The sequence below is a fragment of the Cibotium barometz genome, chromosome 2 (genome assembly GCF_041138505.1).
Source record: "Cibotium barometz isolate CiBa-2024 chromosome 2, ASM4113850v1, whole genome shotgun sequence".
NCBI lineage: Eukaryota > Viridiplantae > Streptophyta > Polypodiopsida > Cyatheales > Cibotiaceae > Cibotium > Cibotium barometz.
The window spans coordinates 14,998,709-15,023,818 of record NC_141047.1 but is presented as its reverse complement, the minus strand read 5'-3'; the positions used below and the strand labels follow the sequence as shown (position 1 = coordinate 15,023,818).

General features: G+C 43.9%; 1 protein-coding gene across 2 annotated transcripts in view; it reads left to right on the top strand.

Annotated features, from left to right (window-relative positions):
• LOC147640694 (uncharacterized) overlaps positions 1 to 24,578 on the top strand; it is a 69,657-nt gene extending 45,079 nt beyond the window's left edge. The window contains exons 9-15 of one of the 2 annotated variants that reach the window (XM_086814276.1): positions 3,779 to 3,917; positions 4,024 to 4,132; positions 4,288 to 4,400; positions 4,525 to 4,583; positions 4,670 to 4,778; positions 23,849 to 23,998; positions 24,121 to 24,578. In XM_086814276.1, the coding sequence (XP_086670402.1) occupies positions 3,779 to 3,917; positions 4,024 to 4,132; positions 4,288 to 4,400; positions 4,525 to 4,583; positions 4,670 to 4,778; positions 23,849 to 23,989 (670 nt within the window). In that variant the 3' untranslated portion in view covers positions 23,990 to 23,998; positions 24,121 to 24,578. Of the gene's footprint in view, positions 1 to 3,778; positions 3,918 to 4,023; positions 4,133 to 4,287; positions 4,401 to 4,524; positions 4,584 to 4,654; positions 4,779 to 23,848; positions 23,999 to 24,120 lie in introns of both variants that reach the window. The other variant, XM_086814272.1, reaches the window with a different exon arrangement.
• Positions 24,579 to 25,110: the final 532 nt, after the last annotated feature.

Below are 25,110 nucleotides of genomic sequence, written 5' to 3'. Positions count from 1 at the left end.
AGACAAAAGTTAAGCACACATTGTGTGGACCAATGATGTAAATGGACTTGAAAGGGAATGCATGGCACATTTCCAATGATGTAAAAGGGAATGCATGTCACATTTCCAATCTGTCTTTGCTATACCAGGGCACTTCTCATGGGAAGAGTTGAAAGCGAAAGCCATGATGCTTATAAATGTGACACCAATTCTTAATCAACAAGAAGCTGCACAGATGGAATCCCCTTTCACGAACATGGAATTGCAAAATGCTCTTGCTAAATTGCGAAAGTGGAAGTCACCGAGATGGTATGAATTGACTGTGGAATTATTTCAACATTTTCGAGAGGAATTGGAAGACATTCTACTGGCAATGATAAATGTTGCATGGTTACAAGGAGTGATGCTTGCTCCCTTGCTCATAGAACATAGAGCTCAATGGGCAGCCCTGCCTAACCGATCTTCCCAAAGTCCACGGTGATGATAATCCTTTCCCAATGATACATCTAGTTGTGTTGCCTACATACAGCCAATAGATGACTTCTGTCATTTTCGAACCAAACCCCAGACATTTCATGGTGGTAGCAATACAGTCCCAATGCACTGTATCAAAAGCTTTCGCAATGTCTACCAGCAGTAGCAACACCTCCTGACCAGTATATTTGGCATACTCCATTCCCACATAAGCATTACTATGTTGTCTGTTATTTGTCGTCTAGGAATCAATCCATACTGGGCAAGATGCAACCCTTTGTTAAGCATATTGATTATTCTATTGAAGATCATCTTTGTCACCAATTTGTATAGCACTAGCATTAAAGTGATAGGTCTCCAATCAACCGAATTCATGCATACATCCTTTTTTGGAGCCAATTTCACAGGGCCCTCGTATTGCACTCATCCTCTGCTGATGTATATGAATATTCTTTCTCGGGAAGGAGAATTAGATGGACTGGTACAGTTAGATGGGTCATCAACGGCTGCAAAGGCATGTGATGATGACTCTTTTTGCTTCCCGGAAGATTTGACAATGATTATGGATGTTCTACAATTGTTTGGGATAGCAGAAGGGCTGAAAATGAACTTTAGACTTTAGAGTTCCTCTGGCAGCGCCCTCGGGTTGTGGGTATTTCTTCATTTTCTCGGCAAGTTTCGGCCTCTTCTGGTCTTCGCCCCTAGGAGGACTCCATGGTAGCCGCTCCGTCTCCCCTGACCGAGGGCGTCGTTACCTGCCTTTCATTTTTCAAAGCGGACCTGCAGCTTCTCGCTACGATTGTCGCATCCCTAGAGACCTCCACTCTAGTATGCAAGATTGTTGGTAGCCGCTCCGCGTGTGGCCAACTCAGAGATCTTCTTTAGGCTAGCCTCCTAGGTGTGCCAGCGAAGATCGCAGATATTCATCCTTTGGGGCGTGGCTAGTACCAGGTCGAGTTCGACTCACCAGCAGCGTTTGATCTTGTCATGTAGATGAGCCCCGTTGCACTGCGTACGGCTCAAGCCTTCTTTGCATGGTGGCAACACCCTTCGACCCGGCATCTGACACACAGGAGTCTGGCGGTGGGTACTTGGCTAGCAGTCGGAGGTCGGTCAGTAGCTTGCCCGAGATGCGGCCACCCCCAAGAGTCTCAGCAACATTGCCTTTGGGATTGGCCGAAGGCTCAGTAGGTTTGGTATCGGATTCTCCTCATCTTTGCTATGGACAGGACCTCAAACCGGATCATCACTTGGGGTACTGTCGCTTGGGCCACCGAGGCTAGAGTGGTCAGGACTTACGAGGAGGATGGGGGAGGCCTTCTCCTTTAGGTCTCCCACCATTGTATTGCAGTAGTACCAGTCACAACCCCACCTCAGGTGTCTGGCGACCAAGCTCATGCCAACGATGGGAGATTTGCAGTAGCATAGCAGCCTGACACATCTGGCGTGCTAGATGTAGCGAGGCCATCGAGGGTATCCACACTCCGTTGGCTGAGACCATCAAGAGCATATGGCTCGACATCATTCACACCTTCCGTGGTCAGTGGGGGAAGCTGCAGGGAGGTTCCGACCGCATGCGGAAGTGGCAGGTTGCCTTCTTGAGACTTTGGAGGCATGGCCCTTTCCTCACAGATAGAGACGGTGACCCCATTTGGCATTACAGACCACCTGTGTGGTTGTTTCCCCCCCTCCCCCTGTATGAGATAGCCTTCTCCTCATAGAGCGGCCAGTCGGAGGAGAAGCATCTCTTCCCCTTATGATCATTTGTTTTCCCGCCCTTATATGAGGCAAGTTTGTATTTAGCTCTTTGTGGTTTTTTTTTTCTTTAACTAATTGAAGGATCTTTTTCGCAGAAAAAAAAAAAAGAAAATGAACTTTAGAAAGTCGAAGTTGCTACCACTAAAACAGGCGGATTGGCATAGTATACTCTGGCCAAGAGATATACTTCCCCCGGGCCAAATCACTAAGCATTTGGGATATATTTTGGGTTGAAACATATCTTTCAAAGAAGCAGTTGCATGGGTACAAAGAAAAGTCAAACAAAAGGTTGATTATCGGCACTTGTCTACATGGCCTTTGCATGTCAAGTTGCAAGTAGTACAATCCATCATAATTGCTTACATATAGTTCTTCTTGCTGTTGCTAACTTGGGACAAAAAATCGCTTGACACATTCATGTTATTAGCAATGAAACTGTTATGGAAAACAAGCACTGATAGGAAGGCTTTAAGGCTATTGAAAATGGAGCATGTATGCAACCTTAAAATGCATGGTGGGCTGAATATCTTAATGTGCATTACCATGTATTGGCTTGGAAAAGTACCATCATAATAACTTTCGTGGAACAAGGACAACCATGGGCACAACATAGATGCTGGTTGCAACGTGTGCACGTTACAAGGTTGATTCTTTTGGGCATTGGAATCTCTCCTACTCGGATATCTTGGTAGGTCAGGTACAAGAAAAAATCTGAGGCTGCTCCTATTCTTCTAGATTACTACAAGTCTAGAAGTCTATGCTCATACTTTTGCATTTGGCACAGAGGCCAATGCCTCCTGGAAACACACTGGTAACTGAAAATGTGCATTGCAGCAGAGCATTTGATATGCCATTGGTTGTGGTTGAGCCAAGAAAAGCTTATTTTTTAGCACAAAAAGGAATTTGCATAGTGGGAGATGTCATATTGACTATAAAGGCAGACCATTATAGTTTCCACAAGCGCAACGACGGTGGCAATTGGGAGCCTATTACCGCCCAGTATGGAGACTTGCTGCTCAGCTAGTAGGGCATGGGGATATGTCGTATATATCAGTTGAGCAACGACAGGATGATTGGCTGCTAAAGAATAACCGACCAGGTTATATTACGGAGTTCCCTCTTTGTGGAATGACAGCGGCAAGGGCATATAGATTATTGCTTCCACAACCATGGATGAAGGGACATGCGGATTGGGTGTGGCATATGAACAAGTCCTTAGGCTGGTGGAAAGGTTATTTGGGAAAGGTATGGCAAAGCAAATTGCCTTTAAAACGGAAGGTTTTTCTATGGAGATGCCTCATAGGAACGCTCCTAGTAGGAGAGTATTTGGCAAAACGGATTTGACAGTGGTTTCACAAAAAAAAAAAGGGAGTGTGTGTGTGTGTACATATATATATATATGTTTGTGTACACTCATACACACGTTCATACGTACGTATGCATGTGTGGATGTGAAATTCATGTTATTTCATGCTGTACCTTCAATGTAATAGCTCAATTGCTTGAAGTTTCACTGCTGCAGCTAGCATGTGAATATCTTTAACCTTCGTCTATACATGCGAAACAGGATCTTGGACTTAAAGTGCAACCCCATGGAATATGTCTTTGTCTCTGCAGCATCTTCTACCGGGCATGGAGGGCAAAGTCTTGAAGCTAAGGGGTTTGCCTCTTTAACTCTCTGGAACATGAAGACGTGGAAGCCTCTGGTATGTTAGAGTAGCAACAAATTTCTTGTGGCTTCTCTTGGAATAGTGATGTTATCTGTCCTTGAGTCTGAAGGTTAAGGAACAGTATATTTGTCCTCTATTGTAGAGCTTTCTACCTTTGGGGGAAGATCCACCTGCAATTACCTCTGTATGCTTTAATCACAATGGGAAGATGTTGGCAGCCGGAGCGACAGATGGCATGATCCATCTTTTTGGTATCCTCATTTGAGTTAAAACCATCTCCTGGGTTGATAATATACTTGTGGTCTTGTGGAATTTTATTGTGGTTTGCAATTTATTTGGATGCATCATGGGCTATTACAGCGATTGATTGATAGAAATCTTTTCAATAAGCTCTTAACTTTTTTAGACACATATGCGAGTTTGCCAATCACGGGCTGGCCAGCTCATGACTCTTCTGTTAGCTGTGTAAAATTTGGGCCAGACCAAGCGAGCATCTTCAGCCTAGGGGCTGATGGGAAGGTGATTGACTCAAGTTAGAATGGACAAGTTTATGGACATATCTAATGACAAGAATGGTGTGCAATACAACCTTAATATTTTGAACGTCAACAAATTAGCCTGCTAATCTTTGTATATCAAACAGGTTTTCGAGTGGAGCTTGCATAACCAAGGTCAGGTTCTTCAAGAACAAGATGCAAGCAGGTTAGCAATTAGATTTGGATCCTTGATTGTTCTTAAAATTGAGATTTCTGAGCTTCTCACTTAGACAACAGTTTCTCCTATTGCAGATTTTGTGCAGTGAGTGAAGTTGATGTACCACGCCATGAAATGGCAGTAGATGCACAAGGGAAAATGCTGCTTTTAACATCTAGTTCTTCAACCTCTCCTCTGTATCATGTAAGGAAAAATTTGATAATAAAAGGTTTTTATTTTTATTTTTAATGTTCTTTTTATGGCATGTGCTGAAGGTGGTTTTGTATTTACTGAAGGTGGCATTCCTTGCATTAGAGAGAAAATTATATCATCTATAAAAGGAAAAATTGTAACATGCACTTCTTTCGGAAGCATTTTAATGATTAGATAATGATGCTTAACACTTGCTGAAAACTGAATTGCAAAGTTTAGGGTTGAGAGAAGTATACATGAACACCAGATTGGCTCCTGGTCCACCCTTTCAAGGGTCCCGACCGTATAGGTGTATTTGCTTTATTGCTTGCAAGAGAGTGAGTACAAGATTGACTGACTTTGCTGTCCCATGGTACTATAGCCATGGCTTTATAGCCATAAACATACTTTTAGGGTTTGAATACCTTGGTGAGGCTCCACGTTAGATGTCTGCAGAGCATAGGCTACTCCTGTGTTGTGTCTTGCTGAGGTTTCCAGAGTATAAGCTCCTAAAATTAGGGCTCGACATCCATGCTCAACTCAAAGCTCCAAGCTTGACAACAATGCTCGACTCCACTCATGAGTTTGTTTGAATGCATGGCTCTAAAGCGCTTCAAGTAGGTGCTGCACGATATGGTGCAGTAAAAGTTCTAGGCTTGGTTTATGCCTAACCAAGGGCTTTGAAGCCCTTTGCATTGGAACCACCTCTTTGCCTAGCCAATTGGCTTTGATGCCACTAAAATCAACTGTGCAGTATCTTTAGTGGAAGCTAGGCATCTGAATCCCTCATATGAGGGCATTAAATCCATGCGTAGCTTCAGTGGATCTTACCCGGACTGAGATGGAGCTGCTTTGGGGCTGAGATGAACCCGTGTGGATCTAATTCCAGCCACCCTTTAATTTCTGTCCAGAAGGCCGGCCCTGTTATGACCTGATCTAGGTGCCCTTTGTGTGTGTGTTGCTGCCCTGTTGGCCGCCCCTGCTGTACTTTAGCTGCCCCTGAAAGAGGGCTGCGTTTTTTCTCTTGGGCCTGCTGCCAAGAAGCTGTGCGTTAGCTTCCACTGGATAACCTGCTTGTTGGTTGATCCTGGTCGCCCTCCTCTTGTGTTGTGTTTGCTCTCTTGCTTGTGCTTTGGCTGAGAACCTTGTGCTCTACATGATGGCTATGACAAGATGACAATACTCAGCTTTCAAAGTCACTATATATAGGGACTTCCGGCTGATCTAGGGCTGGCCCAAGCCTCCATTAAAAGGTGTGCCAATTTGGCACACATCCACAAAGCACTTTATGCCAACTCCACAGATAGGCACCTTTAAAAGGTCCACTCGTTTTTCCCATGTTCGGACATACCCAATGCCCACTTAAGGTCTTGGACTCAAAGGTACCCATGGGCTGTCCACAGCTACAGGGCCCCTAAATGAGCACTCCTAGTGACCACATGACAATGTGACTTTCACACATGGCAAGACACATTTTCCCGAAACTTGGACAAGGACCTGACACATGACTTGGCCTTCCCAGACACCACCATGGGTCTAGTAAGTGGCCTGTACAACCATTACATCTTGCAAAGAGGGTTACATAGATTTGTGCCACGGGCACGACAAGACTACACCGTACTTAAATAAATGGTGCCTGGCGACTTGCCCCTCGGACTAGGACTCGGACTAGGACTCACAATGTGCTCAAGGCCTTTATTCCCACCTTAGCTTCATCACAGAGAAGGGCATCTACAGGCACCTTTATCAGCCTGAGGTGTCGCTAGAGAGCGTGAGCAACAGCCCCATCCAAATGGGGCCATGTTGCTTCTGTTCCGGCCATGAGGGCACTACTACTCCCCATCAAAACCCACCCCAAAGATGCTCCAGCTGGTGGAGACCCTTGCTGTTGCCTGCCACCACCTCATCTTCAAACCATGAAGCTAGCTAGCTTCATGAAACATTCATGGCTTGGGAGGAGCCCACTTCAGGCGAAGAATCCCGCGGACGTGCGAGGAGCTTCAGTGAGCCTTGGTAGAGGGCGCCATCAATGTTCTTACGATTCAGAAGCATCACCTTACAGCTGTTTGAGTTTTTCCTTCATGATTCCTTCCAGATACCTAGATACCTGATGGTTCTTTTGTTGGATGGGGTGGAAGCTCCCTGCACACACACACAGACACACACAAGCAACTTGAATATAGAGAGAGAAAGAAAGATATATTAAGCGTCTACGAAAGACCCAATGGACCTATGAGACCAAAGTGATACAATAATGTCCATGGCATATCTCATCATGGAATGGAAAATAAAACAGAAAGAAAATATAAACATAGCTATCTCACTGGGGTGATACAAAATTGTCCATGGAAACTCATCATGGAATACTAAGAACATAGAAACATGAGAGCAACTTCAGCTCCGAGTAGATGGTAAACCACTCTCCAAAATATCAAGCATGGGGCTAATGAGTATGGCCGAGAGGTCTCCCTCAGCTATGTCATGTGGAAAGGTAGCTTGATGGCGGTGGAGCATGTCTTGGATCTGGAGCTGATGAGGTGATCGTGGCCGACGGGGGGGCTGGGGGCGTTGGGCACGTTGGAGTGCGGAGGCTCAGTCCGAGGTAACTCCTCTCGGGCGAGGTAGGTCCAGAGCAGCTCGTGGAGGGTCCACAAGATCCACTATATCGGTGTCCTCCACCTCCTAGGTCCGGAAGAAACTGGTGATGGTTGGTTGGCGAGGGAGGGGGCGGGGTGGCTGCCGAAGCTCTCTCAAGAAGGTGTCCCTATGTCTACGGAGCTCAAGCAGAAAGAGGCCTAGGCAACGTTGTCCTAGAAGTCAATGATCGTGGGGAGTGGACCAAATCTCTCACGAAATAGACAGTGAAACCTCCCATGGATCTCATAGTATAATGGGTAGTGGCATATGTAATGCTCCTCCGTCTCAACCTCTGTGTGGCATAATCGGTAGATCCTCTCCTCTCTGGGTCTCTGTATGACTTCTGAGCTCTGAAGATGCGCTCAGCTCTACCTGTCTCCACTTTGAGGCGGTGGGATGAAACCCGTATCTGGCCAATTGCAATCCGCATGGCATGGGACATGTGAACACTCAAGTAGCCCGGCTGCTGGATGAATCTATCCTCAGTGAATGTGAGGAAGCAATCTCTGTAGAAGTGCATCTTCGTGGGGAGCTCTGGAGGTGTGATCCATGTGTAGTGGGTGTAGAGGCTAAGAAGATCTAACTGGATAACCCGGTTGGTATCCTCGTGAGACAGCCGGAGAAAAGGGGAGTCCAAATTGTACTTAAGGGGGGGAAGGCGGTCCATGCGGAGCCCATATACTGAGAACCAAGTGGAAACTAGTGCATACCATACTCCAAAGTGGCCCTCAAGTGCTAGTTGTCTTGAGGACTCCAAGGCAAGCCTCGGTACCTATGGGGATCCATGTGACTGATGCGATGGAGGTATGTTATTGTCTAGAAGAGTGCATCCACTACCATCAGGGCTGCAGCAAACTCTGCCTGGATAATCTGGTGTGGGACTGATGGTTTGCTGCGGATCATACGGGAGAACATCATGACTTGGGGCCTCTCAACTTGCTGCCAATCCTCATCGGAGAAATTTGCCCCCCAGAAGGCTGCTCCATACATCAAGGCTGGTGTGACGAGGGTGTCAAAAAGCCAGCCCTTCGTCCTGGCCTCCTGGAAATGTGCCTGGAAGCACTGTCGCTCAAGTAAGCTCAAGGCTGCATATCCCCGTGTCACTCTGGCATGTGCTGCTGGAACCATGGTAAAGCGTGGGCCACTGAAAGTGACACCAAGGTAGACATAGGATGAGACAATCTCCACAGTATCCCTCCCCATACTACTTTATGCAAATGACATTGTCCTCCTCTCACACTCAGTCGAGGGGCTTCAGAGACAGTTGGATGCCTTATATGACTTTTGCACTCAGCGGAAGCTCTTTGTTAACCTTGGTAAAACCAAGGTAATGGTCTTCAATACCTCTCGCCCCTTCACATCCAGATTGAGCTGCACATATAGAGTCAATATGCCTGCTAGTGTGGGACCAGCCCCACCTAATCCGTCAAGCTCGAGATCTCATCAATGTAGAGGCCGAAAAGAGTGGGTGATAGAGGGCAGCCCTGTTTCACACCAATAGTGTTGGGGCTCTCACTCGTCCGGTGACGGACTCATAGAGGACGATGATGCTCCAAACCATGTCAGATGGGACTCCGATCTCTTGTAGACGGTGTAGGAGGTGGGCTCGGGGTACAGTATCAAAAGCTTTGCGGGAATCCACAGCATGCCATTGCAGTTCCATACTGCTAACCTCAGGTGTTTGGTCTCATAGACCCCTACCATCTCTGTAGATAGCCCACTTGCCTGCTTTGTGGGCCTCATGAACTATCACCATCGCCTCATGTTGGTGTGCCACCTGTGCTGGAGTGAGATCATCTCCCATGTACACCTGTGTACATGGGAGAGAGAGAGGTACAAAGCAAAACGTGTTGGAAAGTACTTAATGATAATGATAACATGTAAAGTGAATCACACGGGGAAAAAACCCTTGCCAGCACAAGGTAAAAAGTGTCCGTGTGTAAGACTTTTCACACCAGGACTTCTCGGAGACCAAAGGCGAACAAACCCCCCTGAAGTGAATGGTGTGAATGTGTATAGGGTGTAGCAGACTACACTGGTAGAGGTCATAACTTTGGAGCTTCGTGGAAAGCTTCAAACTTCTCTCTCGAAAGAGACTTGGTAAACCCATCTGCCACATTAGCCTGTGTAGGCAATGTAAGTAAAGGCTCTCTCTCCAGCATGGAGCCTCTCCTTGACATAATGATAATGCACCTCAATGTGCTTTGTCCGTGCATGAAAAACCGGATTTTGCGCCACTGCTAATGCACTTTGGTTGTGAGTGAAATGGTGGTAGAAGACGACTATCTAATACCAAGATCTGCCAATAGACAGCGGAGCCATACACACTCCATAGTATAAGAATATGGCACGGCGGAAAGAGAGAGCAAGACAAAGCACAATAGACAATGCTGTAGATACACAATGGAGAGAATTTAAAATTCTGATTATACCAAAGAGGTACAAGTGATGGTTAGAGCTTAGATGGCCATCTAGATAGACTCTAGATGGAGGATGTATGAAGTGTAGAAGGGGGTGTATACTCACAAGCATTGGATGCCTTAGCTCATGGCAACCATGTCCATATATAGTATTGTAGGCGGTGTGGTAAACGCGTACACAACGAGGGCGGTTACACTGCATAGACATGGTCACCACCCGCGTATCAAGAACGCGGCCCACCCACCACACCAACCACCATCCACTAACGATGGACCTGCTAACGCTCACACCCTTGACCATCGCCTAACCATCATCACTGGTCACAATAATGACCCCATCAGTGTCTAAGCCGAGGTTCCCGCTAAAGACATGCACCATGGCTACTCCTCATAATGGGGGCCTAACAAATGTGCATTATACATCAAAGTGAGATACATGCTAAGAGGCGGGCATTGAGTGTATACTAACATAGTAGTTGTGAATGCTGCCCTGTACTCAACCTCACAACTAAAAGTGGCCACTGTTAGCTGCTTCTTACTGAGCCATGAAATGCATGAACTTCCAAGAAGGAAACAGTTACCACTGGTCGACACCCTAGTGTCATAACATCTTGCCCAGTCACCATTACTGAAGGCGGTCAAGCATAAAGAAGGCGCATTGCTATAAAACAATGCAAAGTTCTGAGTGCCTTTAAGGTAACGAAAGACACGCTTCATTGCTTGCCATTACGTAGTACTAGGGCAACGCATAAATCTGCTCAACTGTGACACTGCATACTAAATATCAAGACGGGTAGTGCATAGATAAAGAAGGCATCCCACAGCCTGCTGATAAGTGGCAACATCAGATGGCTCGGAAGAGTCCTCATGTGATAGTCGTAAGCCTGGTTCCATAGGAATAGAAACAGGTTTGCAATCTGTCATTTGGAACCTTTCTAAGGACTGCTCAATGTATCTTCTCTAAGTGATGCTCCCCTCAACTGGCATAAATTGAATACCCGAATTATAATGCAAAAGCTCCATGCCTATAACATCAAATGCATGGTGTAATTCAGCTATGAAAGCTGAAATTTGCCCCTCATCAAGGCCAGTCACTAACAAATCATCCACATAAAGGTTGAGGATTATGAAATCATTCCCCTGTTTGCGAACATAGAGCGTACTCTCAGTAGGACTATTCTGAAAAATATGAGAGAGTAAGTACGCATGAATCTTTTGATACCAAGCACGAGGAGTCTGTTTGATGTAATCGCGTTGTTGTGTGTATGTGGGAAAGCATCCTAGAGGTGCAAGATATTGTGGCAAGATAAGAATGCCACATGCGATATGCAGCGGAAGTCTTTGTATTGGTTGATCCTGTCACACAATATGCTCACACCGTCTTCTGTATCCTGAGTTTCGTGAGTTTAGCAATCCATTTCATTTACTTCAAACTTTAAAGAGATGAGAGAGAGATATGAGAACTGTACACCAGATGGGGTCCCGAATTACCCACTGAAGGGTCCCCTATCCCGATAACGAGATAGTATTTGCTTTATTACTTTAGAGAGAATGACTTTGGACTGTAGATAAGCCAAACGCAAGATCTCGGAGGATCGGAGAGCGGCTGATCTGTACACTGCTGTAGAAACACCTCAATGACTTGATCTCGAGCCTATGCACTCCTCCCAAGGGCATGAGGAAGGGCTGCACACCTGAGGCTCAAAGAAGAAGAAGGTGGACTGTTCTACACACTGTTAGAATGCTGAAAACACATATGAATGCTGAGTTACCTTCACCAGATGACTGCTGAATGTGTTGATGATGCACAGAATGCTGGACACTGATGCAAACAACTGTTTCAGGGCTGGAAACTGCTGTAGACTGTTGCTTCAGGGCTGGAAGAAACGCAGGTGTCTGGAGTGCTGATGGACTGAAACGCAGGTGTCTTGGGGCTGCTGGACAGAAGCTGCAGGGAACTGAGGCTGCTGGACAGAAAAACGCAGAGGTCTTCTGCTGTACGGCTGTGCAAAAACGCAGATATGAAGGCTGATTGCTGGCGTTAAACTATGCTGAACTGTGGGCTGAACTATGGGCATGAACTGATGCTGAATTCAGGGCTGAAAGAGGCTGAAGACAGGCACCTAGGGCTGGGCTGAAGCTATGGATCTCAAGGGGTTGGAGAAGAAAGCTTATGGGCACTAGGGCTGGATTAGTCTTAGGCTGAAAGCAAGAGAGAGGAGAGCTCTTAGCACAATGAAGACTGAATGAGCAAAAGAGGCTCTAGGCAAGCCTATTTATACTAACTGGAGGTTGGTCATTAAATAAAATTAATATTTATAAATGCCCAATAATGCAAATAATGATAAATAAATACTAATAAATATGGGAAAAATACCAGATAAATCCCAGTAAATTCCCTAAGGCTTTGGGGATGTTCTAAATGCATATGTATGCATATTATGCAAGATGCAGAGTGCTTTCCGATGCAAACCCTAAGGCTTCTACTGACTCTACATGCATGAATGATTCTCTCCAAGTGGGTTAAGGGACTTGACTGACTGACTGACCCACTAAGGCTGAGGAATGACCTACGTAGCTCGTGCCTGACTTATCCTGGACTGAGGATGTACAATGGGGTCACGGCGTACGACAAATATCATCCTATTGGGTTCTAAAACTGTACAAATGTTGCACTTCTGATGATGAGCCATCTTGTCACCATGCACTGAGTGCAGAGTGCATGTGACACCACATGTAATATTGAATGGTGTGTGAGTGTTGACCAAAAGAAGTGGAAAAGGGAGTGCCACATGGATGATGATGTGTAAAGTGGGATAAGGCTAAAGGGCCTATATCATTGTATGGTTCATAGTGATATGCAACAGAATAGAATTGAGTGTTGAGTGTGCATTCTCTCTCTCTCTCTCTCTCTCTCTCTCTCTCATGGAGTTCTTAGTGTGGTATAACCCACCTTAATTATGTTACTTAATCTATGTCCTTCACCATGATCAATCCCATTTTAGGATTGTTAACACGAAGGACTCTCACGGGGCAAAGCCTGCCAAGGTCTTGACCAGCCTCGGTATGGTTGAAAATGGTGCACTTTTGGTACAATGGGCGAGGGCCGACAAAGTGGTCCCTGAGTGAAGTGCTTTACGCAACCTGCATACTTTATGCTTTACACTTTTCTGAACAAAGCTAGGAGGTTGTGATACATAAACCTCTTCCTGCCTGCAAATCACCATCCAGAAAAGCAGTTTTGACATCCAACTGATGCACATTCCAACCTTTATGCGCAGCCAATGGAACAATAGCGTGAATGGTAGCCATACGTGAAGTAGGCACAAAAGTTTCAGCATAGTCAGTGCCCTCTCGCTGGGCATATCCTAATGAGCTTTATAGTGATCAATCGAGCCATCAAGCTTGCGTTTCAATTTATATACCCACTTTGTGCCTATGGCACACTTGCCTTTAAGCAAGTCACATAACCCCTATGTAGAATTCTTTTAAATGGAGGCCAACTCCGAATGCATGGTTGTAACTCAATTATCACTCTCCAATGCATCAAAATGAGTAAGTGGCTCCTCATTATATGCGGTAGCAACAAGGGTGTGTCAACAAAATGAGATGCATATCGAGAGGCAATGCGTGTATGACATGCCATAAGTGTAGGCACCTTGCTGTGTGTCAATGAGCCAGCGGGGAACTCTCTGTGAGTCACGAATGCATCACCCATGGCATCCTAATCAAAGTGTGGCAGACTCGAGCAATAGGGGGAATGTTGGGTTGTTGATTTTACTGATTTTCAGCAGCAAACAGGAGGCTAATTCGGAGCCAAATTAGGCTCAACAGGTTCAGCACCTGTACCAAATAATGGCATCAATGTATCAAAGACATCTAGGGCATCAATTGATGGCTGTAGCCTACAAGTTTATGTCTTTGCTGTGCTCAAGGTTGTTAGAGGCGTCAGAGGCGTTTGGTACATGGCTCGAAAGACTCGTATTTTTTAGAGACGTTAGAGGCCTGTTAGAGGCGTCTGTTATAACTTATATATATATATAGTGATAGATAGATATAATATATAAAGTGAAAGTTGAGAGAGAGAGAGAGAGACTAGAGTGTGTATGTATGAGCCTTGAGGGAGGGAGAGAGGGTGTGTATGAGAGGGAGAGAGAGTGTGTGTGAAAGAAAGAAAGCTAAATTAAACGTCTGCAAAGGCCAAAATGACCTATGAGACCAAAATAGTCCATCCTCATCATCTGGATACATCATCAAGATTCAAGGGTACAAAGTAAAATGAAATGAACTGAAAGGAACCAGTAGAGTATAGAGAGAGCTCCAAAAGTGGGTATAAAAAACATCATCATCCTAGTGTGTTTGAAGTTTGAACTTTGAACTTTGAACTTTGGGTCTTGAGAAAGGCTTAAGGGAGGGAGGGAGAGAATGAGGGAGAAAATGAAATGAAATGAAATGAAATGTTATATTAACGTCTTCAAAAGGCCATAATGACCTATGAGACCAAAAAGTTACATCATGGTGGATCTGATACAATGTCTAGATAAAAAACTAGAAAATGAAAAATAAAGGTGATACTACTAGCACCTAGAAAATGAAACTGGAACTGGAAGGTAAACAGAAACCCTTATAGGGTGTGAATATAGTGAGGGGGGGGGGTACGCTATGGAGGTGAGTGGAGTACAGTGAGGGGATACAATATCATGTGGGACGGGGGGGTACACTATGGAGGTGCCTCCATCTCATAATATGGAGAGAGAGTGTGTGTGAGAGGGGTTGCCTTGGGCCCTTAAAGCCCCCGTCTAAAGACTCAAACCAGCAAAAAATAATAAATTTTTTAATTTTTTAATTTTTATTTTTTTGTGGACGCCTCGATCAGGCAGTCGTACGCCTCGAACTGTTAGAGGCGTGCCTCATAACAACTATGGCTGTGCTGGTATATGCACGTAAGCCAGCCAGCCATCCAAAAAGATGCATATGAGTGACTGCAGGGATTTTGCCATTCCAAGCCTCATAAACTGTCATAGATTTCAATGCTTTAATGGGACAGTGGTTCAGCACATAGTTGGCGCACATGACCGCTTCAAGCCAAAATCTGGATGGCAAATCCTTGCTTTTGAGCATACATCTTGCCATTTCCATAAGTGTACAATTACGGCGCTCATCCACACCATTCTGCTGTGGTGTATAAGGAGTAGTACACTGATGAGAAATACCACACGACTACGTAAAATCTGTAAACTCATGTGACAAATATTCCCCCCTCGATCTGTATGCAATGTCATGAGCTTATGGCTGCAAGCATTTTCAGCATAGGGAGAAATTGATGGAAAGCTGAAAATGCATCTGATTTAGCTTTCAAACCATACACCCAACAAAAACGAGTGTAATCATCAATGAAAGTCATAAAGTACAGATATCCTGCTAAAGATGATGTCCTCATAGGGCCACATAAATCACTATCTACGAGTTGCAATGGCTGAGTAGCTCGCACAGTGCCATCCTTTGGAAAAGACTGACAATGCATCTTTCGCAATATACATCCCTGGCATACATGCTTGTGTGGGAGCTGCACAGGTGGCAACTCATGAACCATAGACTGATCTTGTAAACGCGTAAGAGAAGGGAAATTAAGGTGACCGCATGCTACAGCTAAGTGTCACGCATAACCTGTGATGTGGAAGCAACCGTAGCATCATCATGAGGATCACTACTCTTGTCATAATGTCAAGCCTATAAAGGCCATTGCACAATGTACCAGAGAGCAAAGTGCATCAGAATTTGTTCTATCATAAATGAAGCATCAATGATCAGAAAATTGGATTTTGAGATCAGCTTTTGCAAGTGCTAAGACAGAAATAAGATTCTTGCGAATTCCAAGTATATACAAAGTATTTGCAAGAGTAAACGTGTTTCCACATGACATTAACTCCACATTGTCAATGCCTTTAATGGCATAGGATGCATTATTAGCACACAATTGTACCACCTAACGGTGCATCTCTCAAGGTAGCAAATAGCTTCTTGCACAAAGTGATGTGCTTTGTAGCACCTAAATCAAAATACCAATCAGCATCTGACAATGACAAACAAGAGGCAAGCAAATCGCTGCATGTGACTGTTAAGGCATAGCCATCATGTACAAAATTTGCTTCCTCACATTGTCACCTGTAGCCACAGCAAGACCTTGTTGCTGCTTTTTTTTCTCACTCTCTTTACGCTTCTTGCATTCCTCAATTACATGACCAGGTTTTCGACAATAGTTACATCTCTTCTTCTTCTCAGTCTTCTTCTCTTTGGACTTAGGAGGATCTGAATGGGCTTGTGCTGTGTCCTTAGGTTTAGCACTAGAACCAGCCCCAGATTTTCCTTTGCCATGATGGGAGGCAGCAAAAGCCTGATCTGCAGCAATCATGTTGTGCCAGTTGGAATGAGATTTCTCTTCCTGTAACAAGAGAGCTACCAAATCATGAAATGTGTACAAATTTGTATTTCTCTTCGTCAAGAGGCGAAGAGTGGTAGCAAATCCTTGATAGGATTCAAGCAAACCATTGAGAACTGTAGAGACAAGTGAAGTGTGAGGTATCACCTCATCAATATTGATTAACTTCTCTCGCAAATCCTTAACACGGGTGAGAAATGCATCCATAGAATCACCCTCAGTCATATGCTCTAAGTCAAGCTTTTTCCATAGATAAACTACACGAGCTTCATTGCGGACTTGATATAAAGAGGCAAGTATATCCCATGCACTTTTAGAAGAAGTACATGAACGGATATGAGGTATGACTTGCCGTTTACACGAGAGCGCAATCAAGGCATGAGCCTACGCATCTTTAGCATCCCATCTAAGTTGTTCTTGTGTAGAAGGAACAGGTGCAAGCGGTGCACTTCCACTGGAACCAGAATGACTCGTTCTAGCAGTGAATCTCCCTGACGTGCTAGCTACAAATGTGGGACCAACAAGCCTTATCTCAACACCAGATACATACATCCACAAATTCTTTGCAACCAGTACATGCTTCATCATATAGGATAGTTAGTCCCATCAAGCTTATCCTCAGCAGAGAGCATCCCAAATACATTATTATTAGCCATGGCTCAAAGGTAACTGACAATCTATCCCAAGCTCGCTGCACAATGCAGTGCAAACCCTCAATGTCCATTAAAAGACAGGCTTCTGTGATGCCCAATGATTCACTGATGACAAGGACTTGCAAATGTATTGAGATGACAAAGTGTAAGGATAGAAAAGTTATGTGAATAGAGGCTTGATGACCAAAAGAGACCCCAAAGATGGGTGTCAGAATGTTATATTTCGATGCCAAGTGCACTAAGAGAGCACGAGGAATGTTGGATTTAACCTAGGGCTCGATTTAGCTTTGTTTTTGGAGAAGCTGAAAATTTGCAGAGGGGTTTTGATGGCCTAAATGGGCTCCGATTCTGGAGTTCTTCAGCTTGGGAGACTCGGAAAATGATGAGGAACATAGTTGCACAAAAAAAATTTGGTTTGAAAAACTAGCTCTGTAATGGTGGTGCGAGTGGGCGGAGCATCAATCGGCTGAGTCGGTGGAATGGGCGCTGCTATGGCGGCAGAGTCAGAAAGCCCCAAATCAAAAAATTGATTTTTTGATTTGGGGGTTTGTTAATTCGCACCTAGGCGAGTCTCCCAGTGTAGGTGAAATAGTGAAGTAGTGGGCGGGGTAGGAGGCGATTGTTGAGTTCGTGGCGGTTGCTGGCTGCTGTTGCTGCTGCAGATCCGTACGGCAAGCAGCTGCAGATCCTAGTGGTGACCACCTGATGGCGACTGTATTGTTGCAGATCCGTATGACGAGCAGCTGTGGGCGGCTGCAAGGGGCTGCGCAGGGCAACAAGGTAACCAACACAATGGCTCTGATACCAATGTTGGATGGGTGGAAGCTCCCTGCACACACACACACAAGAAACTCGAACACAAAGAGAGAAAGAGAGAGACATACGGGGCAAAACATGTTGGAAAGTACTCAATGATGGTGATAACATGTAAAGTAGAAAGTACTCATAGTCCTAGGGCTAAAGTGGCCAACACACTAGAGTGTGTTCACAAGGGAAAAAACCATTGCTAGCATAGGGTAGAAAGTGCTCATGTGTAAGATTGTTCACACCAGGACTTCTTGGAGGCCAAAGGCTAACATCTTTCCCCTCCATTAGAGAGTACCGTGTCCTTCAAAGCTCACACCCACGAGGAGTGGTATGCGCTTGTAATGCCTTAGCTGAACAACTTGGACCAGAATTCTCCTTGATTACCCGGACTCATGGTAGACCAATCTTACAAAGTAGATCTGGACCATTGCAAGGGTGATCCAAGAGTCGTTGATCTCTTGGGAGGTTTAGATGGAGATACACACCTTGGTGTCCCATCTGGTACACGATATCTAACAACTTATTGGTTTGGATATTTGACTGGGTCTAGTTATAGATGGGAGTTTTCCTTTTGGGTAAAATCCTTGACCTGTAGAGAAGAATTTATTGTAGAGACGATTGACTTGGGAGAGATGAGAGAGCCTTCTTTGGCTAGTCTTGCCAAGGTAACCTTGAGTTTGTTACGATGAACTCTAGGTGTGGATGTACTTTGGTGTTTATTCCGTGACCCGTGTGTTGGAGAGTAGAACGCATGTTTTTAATGGGGATCCTAGTGATTGCAGGCCACCTGGTATGAACCAAGAAAGAAAGCGAAGGATCCATAGCATGACTTTAATAGTGCTATGTATACTATGCACTTATATAATTTATTTTGCCGGCAGAGTTGTCATGATCGATAGTCTCTTCGTGCAGCTAGGAATAACATTAGTTATTCCTGGATACATAGACGCCAATCGAGAAGCCTCGACGAAGAAATTTCATATGGCATTTACTTTGATTGCAATCCATATGCGTCACAGCCGAGTTCTAGTGACCAGATTTGTGACTATTTGTAGTTACTTATTACTTTCCTATACGATCATTGATCTTGCCTATTTTTAGTTACCAACAGTGACCCTTAGGTCATGTATTTGATCGAGCACATTTCTTGGATGTGGTGCACAAGATGTCAGGGACGGTTTATTCAGTTATCTTTTGAGAGCGAGGTTCCAGCTTTAAGCTAGGAATTCAATGTAGCTTCATGTGGGTAGTTATTTTCTTGATGAATTTGACTCATGAGGGAAGCATGTCATGACTTGTATCAAGAGATTACATTGATGAGGTTTCTTTGTGACCTATTAGCATGGTGAGGATGGGCCATTGGGCCATATTTTCTTTGAGGTGCACTAGGTTTACTGATAATTATACTGATACTTTTACAATGTGCAGATTCGGGTTCTGTAGAGTAGAGATCCCTTTACAGACCAAAATTTAGGTTTATCTTTCGGAGTTGGATTGGTACTAGGTTTTCATACCAGAGATGTTACCCGAGGAAGACATGACGCACAGATGTGTGATATGCACAGCATTGATGGTATGACCTATTGGAAACACTCAAGGAGTTGCTCTATGTAGCTCCACTGAGACAACATGATACCCCCATCAACAGGTATAAACTGTATGCCCAAATAGTAATGCAAATGACCCATGTCTGTGACATTAAATGCATGCTATAATTCAATATTGAATGCTGAAATTTTATCCTGAACAAGGCCAATTACATAAAGAATAAGAATCAACAGATTCTCTCCATCGTTGTGAACGTAGAGAGTACTCTTTGTTGGTTTAGTGTTAAACCCAGTGGCAGTCAAATACGCATAGTGCCGATAGCATGCTTACCAGCAGGCTAGTCACATAACTCCCAAGTATTGGTTTGCTCGATGGAGTTCAACTCCAAGCGCATGGTTGTAACCCAATGCTCATCCTCCAAAGCATCAACATGAGAAATAGGTTCCTCATTACATGCGGTGGCAACAAGAGCAGTGTCAACAAAATGTGAAGATGCATGACAAGATGCAGTTCAAGTATGACCATGCATAAGAGTAGGTTGTTTGCTATCACGCGAAGTGTCAATCAGCCAATGAGGTACATTCTTGGCCTCACGAATAGCTTCATTTTCATTGTCCAATGCATCAAGAGCAGTGTCAACAAAATGTGAAGATGCATGACAAGATGCAGCACAAGTATGACCATGCATAAGAGTAGGTTGTTTGCTATCACGCGAAGTGTCAATCAGCCAATGAGGTACATTCCTGGCCTCATGAATAGCTTCATTTTCATTGTCCAATGCATCACCTAAGGTCTCCTGATCATCATGAGGCATATTAGGACCAATTTGAGTAGTGTTAGGTGGCTGAATATCAGGAATTTCAGCACCATGTGATGGTTGTAAGCGAGCCAAAGTGGGCTGTACATCATCAGCATGTGACGCAAATAAAGGCAACAATGTATCAAAGACATCTTCTGGTCCAACTGATGGCTGTTTTTTAGATGAAAGCAATGGCTGAGATGCAAATTCATCAAAGATAACATAGTGAGACACAATGATTTTTGCTTGTAGTAGGCACATAAAGTCTATACCCTTTGCCTTCACTGTTGTAGCCTGTAAAGATACATTTAATGGCCTTTGCATCAAGTTTATGTCTTTGTTGTGCTGGTATATGCACATAAGCTAGACAACCAAAGACTCCCATATGAATAATTACTGGGATTTTGCCATTTCAAGTGTCAAAAGCTGTCATAGATTTCAAGGCTTTAATGGGATAGCGGTTCAGCACATAGTTGGCACATGTGACCGCCTCAAGCCAAAATCTACTCGGCAAATCTTTGATTTTAAGCATGCATCTGGCCATCTCCATAAGAGTATGATTATGTCTCTCAGCAACACTGTTTCACTGAGAAGTATAAGGTGTAGTACATTGATGAGATATGCCATGAGACTACATAAAAGCTATGAACTCATTAGATAAATATCACCCCCCTTGATTTGTACGCAAAGCAACAAGCTTATGGCCACAAGCATTTTCAGCCAAGGGTAAAAAAGCACGGAGGGTTTCCCGGGGAAAAAAAATTAGCACAGATGGATGCAAACACACCTGATATTGCTTTCAAGCTATACACCCAAGTGAACCAAGTGTAGTCATCAATGAAAGTGACAAAATATAGATGTCCCCCAAGAGATGGAACCTGCATTGGGCCACAAACATCACTATGCACAAGCTGCAATGGTCGAGTAGCTCGCACAGTGCCATCCTTGGGAAAAGAATGTCGATGCATCTTCCCAAGTACACAACCCTTGCATACATGCTTAAAAGGGAGCTGCAAAGGAGGCAACTCATGAACCATGTTATGCTTTTGCGATTGCATAAGAGGAAAAATTTAGGTGACCAAACCCAACATGCCACAACTCAGTGTCACGTAGAACTGTAGGGGTAGAGACAGCCATAGCATCATGGGACAATTGTATCTTGCCATACATATCCACCTTGTACAAACCATTGCACAATGTACCAAAATTGACAATAGAATCTGCATCTCAATGGTCATAAACTGAGCAACAATGATAAAAAAACTGAACATTAACCCAGTTTTAGCAAGAGCAGACACAGAGATGAGATTTTTACGAATTCCAAGTACACACAATGTGTCATGTAAAGTGAAAATGTCACCATTGCATGCTGTCAAATCTACATTCCCAATGCCTTAAATAGCATATGATGCATTAGCACACATCACTGTACCACCTTTAGGGGCATTCTGCAAAGTGACAAACAACATCTTACATGAAGTGATGTGCTTTGTAGCACCGCTACTGAACTTTAACCCAAGTTTTAGCAAGAGCAAACACAAAGATGAGATTTTTACGAATTCCAAGTACACACAATGTGTCATGTAAAGTGAAAATGTCACCATTGCATGCTGTCAAATCTACATTCCCAATGCCTTTAATAGCATACAATGCATTAGCACACATCACTGTACCACCTTTAGGGGCATTTTGCAAAGTGGCAAACATCTTACATGAAGTGATGTGCTTTGCAGCACCGCTATCAAAGTAGTAATCAACATCAGAAACTAACATAAACAAGTTATTACATGTGACAATGAATGGATAGCCATCATGGCCCAAGTTGGCCTCTTCCTTAATGTCATTTGGGTAGCAGCCAAACCTTGCTACCTTTTCTTTTACTCACTTGCAATATGCTTTTTGCATTCTTCAATGACATGTCCAGGTTTTCTACAATAGTTACAGCATTTTTTCTTGTCCCCACGCTCTTTTGACATAGGAGGATTTGAACAAACAAGTGCCTTGTCCTTAGACTTAGCAATAGAAGATATCCCAGATTTCCCTTTGCCACGAAAAGAGGCAACAAATGCCTGAGTTGCAGCAATCATGTTGTTCCAGTTTGACCGGGAGTGCTCTTCCTGCAACAAGAGTGCTACCAGATCATCGAAGGTATACAAATCTGCATTTCTCTTCGTCAACAACCGAAGGGTAGTAGCAAACCCTTGGTAGGATTCAAGCAAACCATTGTGAACAGTAAAAACAAGTGAACTGTCAGATATTGATTTGCAAATCCTTAACACAAGTGAGGAATATATCCATAGAATCACCCTCAGTCATATGCTCCATGTCAAGCTTCTTTCATAGATAAGCTATGTGAGTTTCATTGCGGATCTAATACAACGAGGCAAGTATATCGATGCACCCTTAGTAGAAGTACATGAATGGATATGAGGAATGACTTGCCGTCTACACGAGAGAGCGATCAATGCATGAGCCTATGTATCTTTCATCTGAGTTGTTCTTGTGTAGAAGGGACAGGTGTAGGCAGTGCACTCCCACTGGAACTAGAATCACTAGTCCCAACAATGGACCCCTTGATGTGTTAGCTGCAGGTGCAAGACAAGGAGGTCTTAACTCAACACCAGATACATATACCGATAAATTCTTTGCAAACAATACGTGCTTCATCATGTATGCCCACATGGGATAGTTCGTACCATCCAACTTATCCTCAACTGACAACATGCCAAACAAGTCACTGGTGTTTTCCGACATTTTCCAACAATAAATATGCACAGACCGTAAGCAAATGTGACGCAAACGAGTACTGCAACTGAATCAAAATGCCCAAATGTTTGCTCAATACATGTAGATATGACAAACTGTCTCTACCAAGGAAACTTGCAACAAACTGAAGCAAAGCACTGCAAAAAATTGGAACAAATAGATGCAAAATGCACAATTTCCTGGATGTAAAAACCTGCACATGTTAACAAATTTTTACTTTCACCTGTAAATCCTGTAAAATGCCCAAATTCCGGACAAAATCGGTGAACCGTGTAACCTGTAAAACTTGTATAGGATCAATTTGCAAGAAATGCAAAAACCCCCAAATTTTGTAGTAGTGTGCAGGAGCAATTTTGGAAAAATGGAAACTTGCAGGAGTCTGCAGGAGCAATGGAGAGGTAAAAGATTTAGGGAAAATCTGATTTTTGAGAAAAATTTGTGTTCTGTAAAAAATTGCAGAACTTGCAGAGAGAAGAAAACCAAGTCGTGCTGCAACAGAGTAAAAAATGTAGCTCTAATGTGTGCAAGAGACACACACAGTATAATTTTCCACAGCAAGTGCTTATTACAGGCAGTGTACAGCAGCGTATTGATAACATACAGCAGCCACGCAGGTGCCATATCAGCAGCGTACAGCAGCGCAGGTGCCTTGTTAGCAGTGTACGGCTCGCAGCACACAGCAGCGAAATAGTCAGCATAGAGATGTACTGCAGGGTGGGAGCGCATGCGTGGAACTGCAGGGTATGGCGAGGAGCTGTAGCGAGACGAGCTTATAGCTCTGATACCAATGTTGGGTCGCGGGGGGAGAGCTCTCCAAGAGGCAAACACACAACACAGACACACACACACACAAGCACACGGAGAGAGAAACGTTAGGTGAGCTCGATAGTTGCTCGAGAAGATGGTACTTTGGTAAGGATAAAATGTGTAGTAAAAAGTACTGTATGCGGAGAAAAAAATGGTGTATTTTTGTGAAGGACTCCATGGTTTACCTTTTCTCTACTTCAATGCAGTTGCACAAGAAACAGAACAATCAACGAACACTTCAACACAATGCGGCAATCACTTCTGTGGACTGGCATCCAAGTCAAAGCAAGTTCCTTACCGGCTCTGCAGATCATTCGGTCCGTGTAACATCCATTCTGTCAAGTTGATTCTTTCAGGTAGTGTCCTCTCCACATAATTTTGCATTGAATTCCCACTGTATATCTCTCTTCATTCTTTGAGCAAACATAGAAGTGAGTTCAAATTATTGAAGCTTTTGTGTGCTTTATACTTCTTTCAGTGACAATCCGATAATTCTACCATTCGGTGGAGTGGCTTACCACATCCTGTCATCTGACTGAAGATGTGCTTTCCCTATGCTTTCAATTTTTACATTGTTATTGTTTTCCCTATGCTTTCAGATGTGCCATCTGTTATATGGTTCATTCTACTTAGCTAACGTGGCTTAAAGATACGACTTGATTAAGAAGACTGGAATATTGTGATGCTAGTCAATTATTCCTTACATCATAGGTAGGGCTGCGTTCTAAAATCCCAATTACCAAGGTTCCATGGCGTCATGAGACGCAATTGGGACGAATAGCTACCAAAGTTGTGTGAAGTGAAAATACGTTGGTTGGGATATAGCCCTAATATAGTATACATATCCTACCTTATTGGAAGAAATTTCAAAAGCAATCCAAACTTGTAATGCATGTTAATCAAAGTTTCTTAATAAAAGAAGTCTTTTTAAAGATATTCATAGTGTATTATCCACCACAATTGTTTGCCATGCTACGTAATTAAGCTATTCGAGTGTGTTTCATCTTGTTTATTTGTCATTTTGAATGTCTACATCTCCCATTATTAAACCTTCTATCTAGTGGGTGCACTCAAGTTGCTTAAGCATTATCACAACCAATGGTTTGGCGTGGGATCATTGGCACCCTTTAAATCCTTGGTGATACTAGAGCCACCTCGATTGCATGTGATGGCTAGGGGCAATGTTATGCCAAAGGCAGAAGATTGACTTAGCATGCGTGAGTTACCTCCGCTTGGGTCTCAAAATTATGTACCTGAGCCCACAATGTCACAAACTTAAATAGCATTGATTCCATTCATTCTTAGCACAAGAAAAATCAAAGAACAATCGAAGTATGCTATATTTTGGACACCATGTTCATGCAAGGTTCTTTTAAACATTATCTAAGATAGAAAAGAAAATGACGGACTCATTCGACCCACCCAACAATAGGCCATTATGTCGGCCACCACGTTCTCCTTATTCTTG